At 63.8% G+C, this 14,199-nt stretch overlaps 1 protein-coding gene across 1 annotated transcript; it reads left to right on the forward strand.

The window, feature by feature from the left end:
- Positions 1-114: 114 nt before the first annotated feature.
- Positions 115-14,133, forward strand: LOC144491148 (uncharacterized; the record flags this gene model as incomplete). Its single annotated transcript, XM_078208824.1, has 5 exons — positions 115-1,805; positions 7,150-7,363; positions 10,292-10,370; positions 11,284-11,574; positions 12,394-14,133. Coding segments are annotated over 5 exons (2,295 nt in total), but the record flags the coding sequence as incomplete, so codon positions are not given.
- Between the last annotated feature and the right edge of the window lie 66 nt (positions 14,134-14,199).

Genomic DNA, 14,199 nt, shown 5'->3' on the forward strand with positions numbered 1-14,199 from the left:
GTTGGAGGCTAAGGGGAGGGAGTTGGAGGGTGAGGGGAGGGAGTTGGAGGGTGAGGGGAGGGAGTTGGAGGGTGAATGTTGTTGTTATTTGTGTTTTCTCTCTCTCCCTCCCAGATGGGATACGGTGGAGACTTGACCCCGGATCCAGCCTCTGACCCCCCCGAAACCCCCCGCCCCACGGCAGAGTCTGCCCCGGAGCCCCCCCGCCCTGCGGCCGCCCCCCCGGAGCCCCCCCGCCCTGCGGCAGAGTCTCCCCCGGCCTTCTTTCGGGACGGGAGTCACATCTTGGATGTGCTCAGAAAGTTGAAGGAGGCAAACTCGCTGGGAACTCGCTGCAACTGGGCCTGTCCTGACCCCAGGGGCCGCCCCCTGCCCCCCGACCCCCTGCCCCCCTGCCCCCCCGCCAGGCCTCCCTCCCCCCCTCCACCCCGGCTCCCCGCCACCGGCGGGGAAAGCCCCCCAGGCCCCGGCCTCCTCCTCAGGCTCAGCCCCCAGCCTCCCAGGGCCGCCTGGAGCCGTGTGCCGGCCCCCTCGGACCCGGACCTCCGGCCGGCCTGCCGGCCCAGGCCCCGGCTTGGGGAAAGGGACAGGGGTGTCCGCTCTCCCCGTTCCCTGAGGAAGGAGCTGGGCCTCTCGGCCTCCCCGCTGCGGCCCACCCGGGAGGGCAGCGGTACCGAGGCTTCGACAGGTCCAGGGGCCTCGGTCTGCTGCTCCGGCCGCAACCGAGGTCTCCCCAGCAGGAGGCTGACACCCCAGCCCCAGGCTGTACCTCAGGCCCAATCCCAGCCTCAGGCTCAGGCCCAATCCCAGCCTCAGGCCCAATCCCAGCCTCAGGCCCAATCCCAGCCTCAGGCTCAGGCCCAATCCCAGCCTCAGGCCCAATCCCAGCCTCAGGCCCAATCCCAGCCTCAGGCCCAGGCCCAATCCCAGCCTCAGGCCCAATCCCAGCCTCAGGCCCAATCCCAGCCTCAGACCCAATCCCAGCCTCAGGCTTTAATTGAGCCCCAGGACCAATCCCAGGCTCAGGCTTTATTTGAGCCTCAGCCACAGGCCCAGTCTGTGCCTCAGGTCCAGGCCCACTCCCAGCCACAGGCCCAGGCTCTAGTTCAGCCTCAGGCCCCGGCTGTAGTTCAACCTCAGGCCCCGGCTTCATTTGAGGCCCAGGCCGTATTTCAGGCCCACTCCCACTCCCAGCCACCGGCACAGGCTCAGGCCCTGCGTAAGTTCCCCGCCAGCTCCCGCAGCCCGGTCTCCCCGGGTAAGCTGCCTGGCTGGAGGGAAGGCAGCCCCAAGGCGGGGCCCAGGCCCGGAGGCCCGGCCCAGAACACGAGGCCCTCCCCCGGGGCGCTGCTGCCCGAGAGCCGCCCCCCGGGCCTGCAGGCCCCCTCCAGCATCGAGGAGAAGGTGATGAGGGGAATCGAGGAGAACATGCGGAGGTTGAGGCTTCAGGTGGCAGACGGCAAGCAGATGAAGGCCTCCGCTGGGGGCGGAGGAGTCAGCAATGGACCCTCCTCACTGGCCACCTGGTTTGGGTTCCACCGGGGCAAACTCCCGGGCGTGGTGCTGGGCCGGAGGGAGCAGGCTGGGCAGGCCACGGATCGAGGGGAGGCCCAGGCTCCAGGCCAGGCTGCAGGCCGGAGGAGGCCTCACAGAGACAGGGAGGCCAAGAGGAGCCTCCCTCGAGTGCCAGGGAGGGTGGAGGAGGAGGGGGAGGCAGAGCAGGAGGAGGGGGAGGGAGTGGCCCGGACCCCCATCGCTCACCCAGGCGAGGTAGCCGAAAGCTTCATGCAGCAACTACTCAACAGGTAAGGAGGCCTTTCCCACTCCCGTTTCCCCACTGGGGGGGGGTTGGAGGGGGTGACAGAGATAGGGTGGGGGTGTAGGGGGCTGGAGGGGGTTACAGAGATAGGGAGGGGGCGTAAGGGGCTGGAGGAGGTCACAGAGTTAGGGAGGGGTGTAGGGGGTTGGAGGTGGTTACAGAGATAGGAAGGGGTGTAGGGGGCTGGAGGAGGTTACAGAGATAGGGAGGGGTGTCGGGGGCTGGAGGAGGTTACAGAGATAGGGAGGGGGTGTAGGGGGCTGGAGGAGGTTAGAGAGATAGGGAGGGGGTGTAGGGGGGCTGGAGGAGGTTACAGAGATAGGAAGGGGTGTAGGGGGCTGGAGGAGGTTACAGAGATAGGAAGGGGTGTAGGGGGCTGGAGGAGGTTACAGAGGTAGGGAGGGGGTGTAGGGGACTGGAGGAGGTTACAGAGATAGGGAGGAGGTGGAGGGGCTGGAGGAGGTTACAGAGATAGGGAGGGGGTGTAGGGGACTGGAGGACGTTACAGAGATAGGGAGGGGGTGTAGGGGGCTGGGGGAGGTTACAGAGATAGGGAGGGGGTGTAGGGGGGCTGGAGGAGGTTACAGAGATAGGGAGGGGGTGTAGGGGGCTGGAGGAGGTTACAGAGATAGGGAGGGGGTGTAGGGGGGCTGGAGGAGGTTACAGAGATAGGGAGGGGGCGTAAGGGGCTGGAGGAGGTCACAGAGTTAGGGAGGGGGTGTAGGGGGCTGGAGGAGGTTAGAGAGATAGGGAGGGGGTGTAGGGGGCTGGAGGAGGTTACAGAGATAGGAAGGGGGTGTAGGGGGGCTGGAGGAGGTTACAGAGATAGGGAGGAGGTGGAGGGGCTGGAGGAGGTTACAGAGATAGGGAGGGGGTGTAGGGGGCTGGAGTAGGTTACAGAGATAGGGATGGGTGTCGGGTGGCTGGAGGAGGTTACAGAGATAGGGAGGGGGTGTCGGGGGCTGGAGGTGGTTACAGAGATAGGGAGGGGGTGTAGGGGGCTGGAGGAGGTTACAGAGATAGGGAGGGGGTGTAGGGGGCTGGAGGAGGTGACAGAGATAGGGAGGGGTTGTAGGGGACTGGAGGAGGTTACAGAGATAGGGAGGGGGTGTGGGGGACTGGAGGTGGTTACAGAGATAGGGAGGGGGTGTAGGGGGCTGGAGGAGGTGACAGAGATAGGGAGGGGTTGTAGGGGACTGGAGGAGGTTACAGAGATAGGGAGGGGGTGTAGGGGGGGCTGGAGGAGGTGACAGAGATAGGGAGGGGGTGTAGGGGAGCTGGAGGAGGTTACAGAGATAGGGAGGGGTTGTAGGGGGGGCTGGAGGAGGTGACAGAGATAGGGAGGGGGTGTAGGGGGCTGGAGGAGGTGACAGAGATAGGGAGGGGGCGTAAGGGGCTGGAGGAGGTTAGAGAGATAGGGAGGGGGTGTAGGGGGCTGGAGGAGGTTACAGAGATAGGGAGGGGGCGTAAGGGGCTGGAGGAGGTTAGAGAGATAGGGAGGGGGTGTAGGGGGCTGGAGGAGGTTACAGAGATAGGAAGGGGGTGTAGGGGGGCTGGAGGAGGTTACAGAGATAGGGAGGAGGTGGAGGGGCTGGAGGAGGTTACAGAGATAGGGAGGGGGTGTAGGGGGGCTGGGGGAGGTTACAGAGATAGGGAGGGGGTGTAGGGGGGCTGGAGGAGGTTACAGAGATAGGGAGAGGGTGTAGGGGCTGGAGGAGGTTACAGAGATAGGGAGGGGGTGTAGGGGGGCTGGGGGAGGTTACAGAGATAGGGAGGGGGTGTAGGGGGGCTGGAGGGGGTTACAGAGATAGGGAGGGGGTGTAGGGGGGCTGGGGGAGGTTACAGAGATAGGGAGGGGGTGTAGGGGGGCTGGAGGAGGTGACAGAGATAGGGAGGGGGTGTAGGGGGGCTGGAGGAGGTTACAGAGATAGGGAGGGGGTGTAGGGGGGCTGGAGGGGGTTACAGAGATAGGTAGGGGGTGTAGGGGGGCTGGAGGGGGTTACAGAGATAGGGAGGGGGTGTAGGGGGCTGGAGGAGGTTACAGAGATAGGGAGGGGGTGTAGGGAGCTGGAGGAGGTTACAGAGATAGGGAGGGGGTGTAGGGGGCTGGAGGAGGTTACAGAGATAGGGAGGGGGTGTAGGGGGCTGGGGGAGGTTACAGAGATAGGGAGGGGGTGTAGGGGGGCTGGAGGAGGTTACAGAGATAGGGAGGGGGTGTAGGGGGCTGGAGGAGGTTACAGAGATAGGGAGGGGGTGTAGGGGGGCTGGAGGAGGTTACAGAGATAGGGAGGGGGCGTAAGGGGCTGGAGGAGGTCACAGAGTTAGGGAGGGGGTGTAGGGGGCTGGAGGAGGTTAGAGAGATAGGGAGGGGGTGTAGGGGGCTGGAGGAGGTTACAGAGATAGGAAGGGGGTGTAGGGGGGCTGGAGGAGGTTACAGAGATAGGAAGGGGGTGTAGGGGGCTGGAGGAGGTTACAGAGATAGGGAGGAGGTGGAGGGGCTGGAGGAGGTTACAGAGATAGGGAGGGGGTGGAGGGGGCTGGAGTAGGTTACAGAGATAGGGATGGGTGTCGGGTGGCTGGAGGAGGTTACAGAGATAGGGAGGGGGTGTAGGGGGCTGGAGGAGGTTACAGAGATAGGGAGGGGTGTAGGGGGGCTGGAGGTGGTTACAGAGATAGGGAGGGGGTGTAGGGGGCTGGAGGAGGTGACAGAGATAGGGAGGGGGTGTAGGGGGGCTGGAGGAGGTTACAGAGATAGGGAGGGGCTGTAGGGGGGCTGGAGGGGGTTACAGAGATAGGGAGGGGGTGTAGGGAGCTGGAGGAGGTTACAGAGATAGGGAGGGGGTGTAGGGAGCTGGAGGAGGTTACAGAGATAGGGAGGGGGTGTAGGGGGGCTGGAGGAGGTTACAGAGATAGGGAGGGGTGTAGGGGGCTGGAGGGGGTTACAGAGATAGGGAGGGGTTGTAGGGGACTGGAGGAGGTTACAGAGATAGGGAGGGGGTGTGGGGGACTGGAGGTGGTTACAGAGATAGGGAGGGGGTGTAGGGGGCTGGAGGAGGTGACAGAGATAGGGAGGGGTTGTAGGGGACTGGAGGAGGTTACAGAGATAGGGAGGGGGTGTAGGGGGGGCTGGAGGAGGTGACAGAGATAGGGAGGGGGTGTAGGGGAGCTGGAGGAGGTTACAGAGATAGGGAGGGGTTGTAGGGGGGGCTGGAGGAGGTGACAGAGATAGGGAGGGGGTGTAGGGGGCTGGAGGAGGTGACAGAGATAGGGAGGGGGCGTAAGGGGCTGGAGGAGGTTAGAGAGATAGGGAGGGGGTGTAGGGGGCTGGAGGAGGTTACAGAGATAGGGAGGGGGCGTAAGGGGCTGGAGGAGGTTAGAGAGATAGGGAGGGGGTGTAGGGGGCTGGAGGAGGTTACAGAGATAGGAAGGGGGTGTAGGGGGGCTGGAGGAGGTTACAGAGATAGGGAGGGGGTGTAGGGGGGCTGGAGGAGGTTACAGAGATAGGGAGGAGGTGGAGGGGCTGGAGGAGGTTACAGAGATAGGGAGGGGGTGTAGGGGGGCTGGAAGAGGTTACAGAGATAGGGAGGGGGTGTAGGGGGGCTGGAGGAGGTTACAGAGATAGGGAGAGGGTGTAGGGGCTGGAGGAGGTTACAGAGATAGGGAGGGGGTGTAGGGGGGCTGGGGGAGGTTACAGAGATAGGGAGGGGGTGTAGGGGGGCTGGAGGGGGTTACAGAGATAGGGAGGGGGTGTAGGGGGGCTGGGGGAGGTTACAGAGATAGGGAGGGGGTGTAGGGGGGCTGGAGGAGGTGACAGAGATAGGGAGGGGGTGTAGGGGGGCTGGAGGAGGTTACAGAGATAGGGAGGGGGTGTAGGGGGGCTGGAGGGGGTTACAGAGATAGGTAGGGGGTGTAGGGGGGCTGGAGGCGGTTACAGAGATAGGGAGGGGGTGTAGGGGGCTGGAGGAGGTTACAGAGATAGGGAGGGGGTGTAGGGAGCTGGAGGAGGTTACAGAGATAGGGAGGGGGTGTAGGGGGCTGGAGGAGGTTACAGAGATAGGGAGGGGGTGTAGGGGGCTGGGGGAGGTTACAGAGATAGGGAGGGGGTGTAGGGGGGCTGGAGGAGGTTACAGAGATAGGGAGGGGGTGTAGGGGGCTGGAGGAGGTTACAGAGATAGGGAGGGGGTGTAGGGGGGCTGGAGGAGGTTACAGAGATAGGGAGGGGGCGTAAGGGGCTGGAGGAGGTCACAGAGTTAGGGAGGGGGTGTAGGGGGCTGGAGGAGGTTAGAGAGATAGGGAGGGGGTGTAGGGGGCTGGAGGAGGTTACAGAGATAGGAAGGGGGTGTAGGGGGGCTGGAGGAGGTTACAGAGATAGGAAGGGGGTGTAGGGGGCTGGAGGAGGTTACAGAGATAGGGAGGAGGTGGAGGGGCTGGAGGAGGTTACAGAGATAGGGAGGGGGTGGAGGGGGCTGGAGTAGGTTACAGAGATAGGGATGGGTGTCGGGTGGCTGGAGGAGGTTACAGAGATAGGGAGGGGGTGTAGGGGGCTGGAGGAGGTTACAGAGATAGGGAGGGGTGTAGGGGGGCTGGAGGTGGTTACAGAGATAGGGAGGGGGTGTAGGGGGCTGGAGGAGGTGACAGAGATAGGGAGGGGGTGTAGGGGGGCTGGAGGAGGTTACAGAGATAGGGAGGGGGTGTAGGGGGGCTGGAGGGGGTTACAGAGATAGGGAGGGGGTGTAGGGAGCTGGAGGAGGTTACAGAGATAGGGAGGGGGTGTAGGGAGCTGGAGGAGGTTACAGAGATAGGGAGGGGGTGTAGGGGGGCTGGAGGAGGTTACAGAGATAGGGAGGGGTGTAGGGGGCTGGAGGGGGTTACAGAGATAGGGAGGGGGTGTAGGGGGGCTGGGGGAGGTTACAGAGATAGGGAGGGGGTGTAGGGAGCTGGAGGAGGTTACAGAGATAGGGAGGGGGTGTAGGGGGCTGGAGGAGGTTACAGAGATAGGGAGGGGGGTGTAGGGGGCTGGAGGGGGTTACAGAGATAGGGAGGGGGTGTAGGGGGGTGGAGGAGGTTACAGAGATAGGGAGGGGGTGTAGGGGGGCTGGAGGGGGTTACAGAGATAGGGAGGGGGTGTAGGGGGGCTGGGGGAGGTTACAGAGATAGGGAGGGGGTGTAGGGGGTTCGCTGAGTTCAGGATGAGTTGGTGTTTCAGGAGGGACAGGGGCAGGGTGAGTTTCAGACGGGTCAGTGTTCGGACAGTGGGGTCCGGTGAGGATAGACGCCGGGGCGCGGGTTTCCGCAGTCGATCAGCTCTGTTGTTGTCGCCATGCCAACAGGGTGGAGGGGAAGCAATGCTGGCTGACCGGTGAGGTGGGCAGGGCCAGGCTGTACCAGCGGACAGCAGAGCACCAATCGAGCGGTCACTCCACGGATGGCCGAAGTAACGGTGTGGTCAGTCGGGGTCAGGTCATCGCGAGGTCACCGGACACCATGAGGGGACAGGTCATCAGTCACCTCCGCTGCAGCGAGGACATCCACCAGTTGGCGAAGGTGAGGGGGGGCGCCCTGAAACTGCCCGACAGAGCAAAGGACCCATGGCATTGCTCACGGATAGAGCACAGCCGCCATGTTTACGAGCATGAGTGGGCCCGGACCTTGGGGGCAGCCTATCGGGGTGCTTCCGACTGGAGAGGCTGCCCAGCAGTCAGATTGAGCGCAGTGCGGCGCTCCCTCAGCACTGACCCTCCCACAGTGCGGCGCTCCCTCAGCACTGACCCTCCCACAGTGCGGCGCTCCCTCAGCACTGACCCTCCCACAGTGCGGCGCTCCCTCAGCACTGACCCTCCCACAGTGCGGCGCTCCCTCAGCACTGACCCTCCCACAGTGCGGCGCTCCCTCAGCACTGACCCTCCCACAGTGCGGCGCTCCCTCACCCTCCCACAGTGCGGCGCTCCCTCAGCACTGACCCTCCCACAGTGCGGCGCTCCCTCAGCACTGACCCTCCCACAGTGCGGCACTCCTTCAGTACTGACCCTCCCACAGTGCGGCGCTCCCTCAGCACTGACCCTCCCACAGTGCGGCGCTCCCTCAGCACTGACCCTCCCACAGTGCGGCGCTCCCTCAGCACTGACCCTCCCACAGTGCGGCGCTCCCTCAGCACTGACTCCCCCACAGTGCGGCGCTCCCTCAGCACCGACCCTCCCACACAGTGCGGCGCTCCCTCAGCACTGACCCTCCCACACAGTGCGGCGCTCCCTCAGCACTGACCCTCCCACAGTGCGGCGCTCCCTCAGCACTGACCCTCCCACAGTGCGGCGCTCCCTCAGCACTGACCCTCCCACAGTGCGGCGCTCCCTCAGCACTGACCCTCCCGCAGTGCGGCACTCCCTCAGCGCTGACCCTCCCACAGTGCGGCGCTCCCTCAGCGCTGACCCTCCCGCAGTGCGGCGCTCCCTCAGCACTGATCCTCCCACAGTGCGGCGCTCCCTCAGCACTGACCCTCCCACAGTGCGGCACTCCCTCAGCACTGACCCTCCCCACAGTGCGGCGCTCCCTCAGCACTGACCCTCCCCACAGTGCGGCGCTCCCTCAGCACTGACCCTCCCACAGTGCGGCGCTCCCTCAGCACTGACCCTCCCACAGTGCGGCCCTCCCTCAGCACTGACCCTCCCACAGTGCGGCGCTCCCTCAGCACTGACCCTCCCCACAGTGCGGCGCTCCCTCAGCACTGACCCTCCCACAGTGCGGCGCTCCCTCAGCACTGACCCTCCCACAGTGCGGCGCTCCCTCAGCACTGACCCTCCCCACAGTGCGGCGCTCCCTCAGCACCGACCCTCCCACAGTGCGGCGCTCCCTCAGCACCGACCCTCCCACAGTGCGGCGCTCCCTCAGCACTGACCCTCCCACAGTGCGGCGCTCCCTCAGCACTGACCCTCCCCACAGTGCGGCGCTCCCTCAGCACTGACCCTCCCACAGTGCGGCGCTCCCTCAGCACCGACCCTCCCAGAGTGCGGCACTCCCTCAGCACCGACCCTCCCACAGTGCGGCGCTCCCTCAGCACCGACCCTCCCAGAGTGCGGCGCTCCCTCAGCACTGACCCTCCCACAGTGCGGCACTCCCTCAGCGCTGACCCTCCCTCAGCGCTGACCCTCCCACAGTGCGGCACTCCCTCAGCACTGACCCTCCCACAGTGCGACGCTCCCTCAGCACTGACCCTCCCACAGTGCGGCACTCCCTCAGCACTGACCCTCCCACAATGCGGCGCTCCCTCAGCACTGACCCTCCCACAGTGCGGCGCTCCCTCAGCGCTGACCCTCCCACAGTGCGGCGCCCCCTCAGCGCTGACCCTCCCACAGTGCGGCGCTCCCTCAGCACTGACCCTCCCACAGTGCGGCGCTCCCTCTGCACTGACCCTCCCACAGTGCGGCGCTCCCTCAGCACCAACCCTCCCACAGTGCGGCGCTCCCTCAGCACCGACCCTCCCACAGTGCGGCGCTCCCTCTGCACCGACCCTCCCACAGTGCGGCGCTCCCTCAGCACTGACCCTCCCACAGTGCGGTGCTCCCTCAGCACTGACCCTCCCGCAGTGCGGCACTCCCTCAGCACTGACCCTCCCACAGTGCGGCGCTCCCTCAGCACTGACCCTCCCCACAGTGCGGCGCTCCCTCAGCACTGACCCTCCCACAGTGCGGCGCTCCCTCAGCACTGACCCTCCCGCAGTGCGGCACTCCCTCAGCACTGACCCTCCCACAGTGCAGCGCTCCCTCAGCGCTGACCCTCCCACAGTGCGGCGCTCCCTCAGCACTGACCCCCCACAGTGCGGCGCTCCCTCAGCACCGACCCTCCCACAGTGCGGCGCTCCCTCAGCACTGACCCTCCCACAGTGCGGCACTCCCTCAGCACTGACCCTCCCACAGTGCGGCGCTCCCTCAGCACTGACCCTCCCACAGTGCGGCGCTCCCTCAGCACTGACCCTCCCACAGTGCGGCGCTCCCTCAGCACTGACCCTCCCACAGTGCGGCGCTCCCTCAGCACTGACCCTCCCACTGTACGGCGCTCCCTCAGCACCGACCCTCCCACAGTGCGGCGCTCCCTCAGCACTGACCCTCCCACAGTGCGGCGCTCCCTCAGCACTGACCCTCCCACAGTGCGGCGCTCCCTCAGCACTGACCCTCCCACAGTGCGGCGCTCCCTCAGCACTGACCCTCCCACAGTGCGGCGCTCCCTCAGCACTGACCCTCCCACAGTGCGGCGCTCCCTCAGCACTGACCCTCCCACAGTGCGGCGCTCCCTCAGCACCGACCCTCCCACAGTGCGGCGCTCCCTCAGTACTGACCCTCCCACAGTGCGGCGCTCCCTCAGCATTCCACAGGAAATTTTCCTGGAAGTTCAGGAACATTGTGCGTCCGATTGGGAGTGGCGAGGGAGAGTTTCCCTCAAACTATTGACTGAAATGACGCTCGCCATTCTCTGTTCCAGATGGAAGATTTTGCCGCAAAGTATGACATTACGGCGGACGAAAGCTTGACGGAAGTGCTGGCATCTCACTCCTTCATCGGTATGTCTGAGAATCATCCTCGCCCTCTGCCTGTCGAGGGATTTTCCAGGCCAGAGAGGTCATGTCAGAATACCTCTCCTCGGAACGCTATCCGCAGGAATAGAGCATTCGTTTTAGCGTCTAATCTTCATTACATTCTCCCCCACTCCCCCCGTGGGAGCGAGTCCCACATTCTCCCCCCCCCACTCCCTCCTCCATGGGAGCAAGTGCCACATTCTCCCCCACTGGGACGGCGCACAGTGCTCCGAGTGTGGGTCTAACCGAGGGATAGGGAGACGGGAACTGGGCACGGTGCTCCGAGTGTGGGTCTAACCGAGGGATAGGGAGACCGGAACTGTGCACAGTGCTCCGAGTGTGGGTCTAACCGAGGGATAGGGAGACCGGAACTGTGCACGGTGCTCCGAGTGTGGGTCTAACCGAGGGATACGGAGACGGGAACTGTGCACGGTGCTCCGGGTGTGGGTCTAACCGAGGGATAGGGAGACCGGAACTGTGCACGGTGCTCCGAGTGTGGGTCTAACCGAGGGATAGGGAGACCGGAACTGTGCACGGTGCTCCGAGTGTGGGTCTAACCGAGGGATAGGGAGACCGGAACTGTGCACGGTGCTCCGAGTGTGGGTCTAACCGAGGGATAGGGAGACTGGAACTGTGCACGGTGCTCCGAGTGTGGGTCTAACCGAGGGATAGGGAGACCGGAACTGTGCACGGTGCTCCGAGTGTGGGTCTAACCGAGGGATAGGGAGACTGGAACTGTGCACGGTGCTCCGAGTGTGGGTCTAACCGAGGGATAGGGAGACCGGAACTGTGCATGGTGCTCCGAGTGTGGGTCTAACCGAGGGATAGGGAGACCGGAACTGTGCACGGTGCTCCGAGTGTGGGTAAGTGGATTTAATATGTATCTCTATCACTCCAGGTTGCAGTTTTCAGACCAGAACACTTGACAGTGGAATCGGTACATTCCCACCCCCAGACACAGCTGGGTGTGCGCTGGGCAAATCATTCCCTCGGACAAGAACAGGACAGGTGGAGTCTCAGACTCCCGGGCGCAGCGCACCGAGGGTAACGATTAACGCCAGGCGAAAGGCCAGGACTTTAGAGAGGGAGCTGCAATCCCCAGGCAGCGGCGAGCGAAGCCAAGACTCCGAGCCAGCACGGAAACTCCCTCAGTTGTCGCGGGAGACGGTTCAGCAGCTAACTGCAGCAGGTAACAGAGCACAGAATACACAGGGAGCGCCGCACTGTGGGAGGGTCAGTGCTGAGGGAGCGCCGCACTGTGGGAGGGTCAGTGCTGAGGGAGCGCCGCACTGTGGGAGGGTCAGTGCTGAGGGAGTGCCGCACTGTGGGGAGGGTCAGTGCTGAGGGAGCGCCGCACTGTGTGGGAGGGTCAGTGCTGAGGGAGCGCCGCACTGTGGGAGGGTCGGTGCTGAGGGAGCGCCGCACTGTGGGAGGGTCAGTGCTGAGGGAGCACCGCACTGTGGGAGAGTCGGTGCTGAGGGAGCGCCGCACTGTGGGAGGGTCAGTGCTGAGGGAGCACCGCACTGTGGGAGAGTCGGTGCTGAGGGAGCGCCGCACTGTGGGAGGGTCAGTGCTGAGGGAGCGCCACACTGTGGGAGGGTCAGTGCTGAGGGAGCGCCGCACTGTGGGAGGGTCGGTGCTGAGGGAGCGCCGCACTGTGGGGAGGGTCAGTGCTGAGGGAGCGCCGCACTGTGGGAGGGTCAGTGCTGAGGGAGCGCCGCACTGTGGGAGGGTCAGTGCTGAGGGAGCGCCGCACTGTGGGGAGGGTCAGTGCTGAGGGAGCGCCGCACTGTGTGGGAGGGTCAGTGCTGAGGGAGCGCCGCACTGTGTGGGAGGGTCAGTGCTGAGGGAGCGCCGCACTGTGGGTCAGTGCTGAGGGAGCGCCGCACTGTGGGAGGGTCAGTGCTGAGGGAGCGCCGCACTCTGTGGGGGTCAGTGCTGAGGGAGCGCCGCACTGTGGGGAGGGTCGGTGAATGAAGTGATGTCTTCAGCTCCTTTTCTCTTACAGACGGATCGGAGATGTGTTGATGACTCTGGAATGGGCCCGGCCCTTGGTCCTTTGGCCTCAGTATCCTCCGGGTGGACTCGAGGCTCCTGAAGTGTTCGGGCAGGGGACGGGGGACGGGGGAGGGTCCGAACTGCCCGCGAACAACCAGGACCACAGTAAACCTTCTCTGCCTCTGTCCCTCATCCTGGACCTAATTCCCACCCTCCCTCCAACCTCTCAGCCTCCCGCACATCCCAACACCCCCTCACTGAACGATAAGACGGAACGTCAAGGAAAGGAAGGACTGACCCGCTCAATTCTCCCCATCGTTGGGGGGTTGTTGTGGATTTCGGAGCAAGAGGGTTCCCTCAGTGCAATCTAAGATGGGACCCTTCCCTTCTCTCCCCTCTCTCTGCCCCCTCTCTCCACTGGAACTCTGGAGTCCGTTTCAATCCCCCTCACCCTTCACAAACTCGGCCATTGAAGGACCAATTCTGGAATGATCCCGTTTACCTGGCCTTTCCCCCCTGAGGTGCGGACTATCCAAGGCGGAAAATACACCAAGAGAAATCTCAGTGTCAACAACTGACACCATCGAGACGACAAGTGTGGGTCTAACCGAGGGGATAGGGAGACCGGAACTGTGCACGGTGCTCCGAGTGTGGGTCTAACCGAGGGGATAGGGAGACCGGAACTGTGCACGGTGCTCCGAGTGTGGGTCTAACCGAGGGGATAGGGAGACCGGAGCTGTGCACGGTGCTCCGAGTGTGGGTCTAACCGAGGGATAGGGAGATGGGAACTGTGCACGGTGCTCCGAGTGTGGGTCTAACCGAGGGGATAGGGAGACTGGAACTGTGCACGGTGCTCCGAGTGTGGGTCTAACCGAGGGGATAGGGAGACTGGAACTGTGCACGGTGCTCCGAGTGTGGGTCTAACCGAGGGGATAGGGAGACCGGAACTGTGCACAGTGCTCCGAGTGTGGGTCTAACCGAGGGGATAGGGAGACCGGAACTGTGCACAGTGCTCCGAGTGTGGGTCTAACCGAGGGGATAGGGAGACCGGAACTGTGCACGGTGCTCCGAGTGTGGGTCTAACCGAGGGATAGGAAGACCGGAACTGTGCACGGTGCACCGAGTGTGGGTCTAACCGAGGGATACGGAGACCGGAAACTATGCACGGTGCTCCGAGTGTGGGTCTAACCGAGGGGATAGGGAGACTGGAACTGTGCACGGTGCTCCGAGTGTGGGTCTAACCGAGGGGATAGGGAGACTGGAACTGTGCACGGTGCTCCGAGTGTGGGTCTAACCGAGGGGATAGGGAGACCGGAACTGTGCACAGTGCTCCGAGTGTGGGTCTAACCGAGGGGATAGGGAGACCGGAACTGTGCACAGTGCTCCGAGTGTGGGTCTAACCGAGGGGATAGGGAGACCGGAACTGTGCACGGTGCTCCGAGTGTGGGTCTAACCGAGGGATAGGAAGACCGGAACTGTGCACGGTGCTCCGAGTGTGGGTCTAACCGAGGGATAGGGAGACTGGAACTGTGCACGGTGCTCCGAGTGTGGGTCTAACCGAGGGATAGGGAGACCGGAACTGTGCACGGTGCTCCGAGTGTGGGTCTAACCGAGGGATAGGGAGACCGGAACTGTTCTCCGAGCGTGATATTCTGGGCAGAGGCCGAGATGCCAATTGTACTGATATTTTGGGAATTTGACTTCTCTCAAACAAACCTCCACAAGAATAAAAGCGAGATGTCTGACTCTTTCTGCTTGAAGGTGGGAGATATTTTTACAACACGGAACCCAGTGCAACCCAGCCAGTTTCACACAT

This window comes from Mustelus asterias, unplaced genomic scaffold (genome assembly GCF_964213995.1).
Source record: "Mustelus asterias unplaced genomic scaffold, sMusAst1.hap1.1 HAP1_SCAFFOLD_4560, whole genome shotgun sequence".
Taxonomy (NCBI): Eukaryota; Metazoa; Chordata; class Chondrichthyes; order Carcharhiniformes; family Triakidae; genus Mustelus; species Mustelus asterias.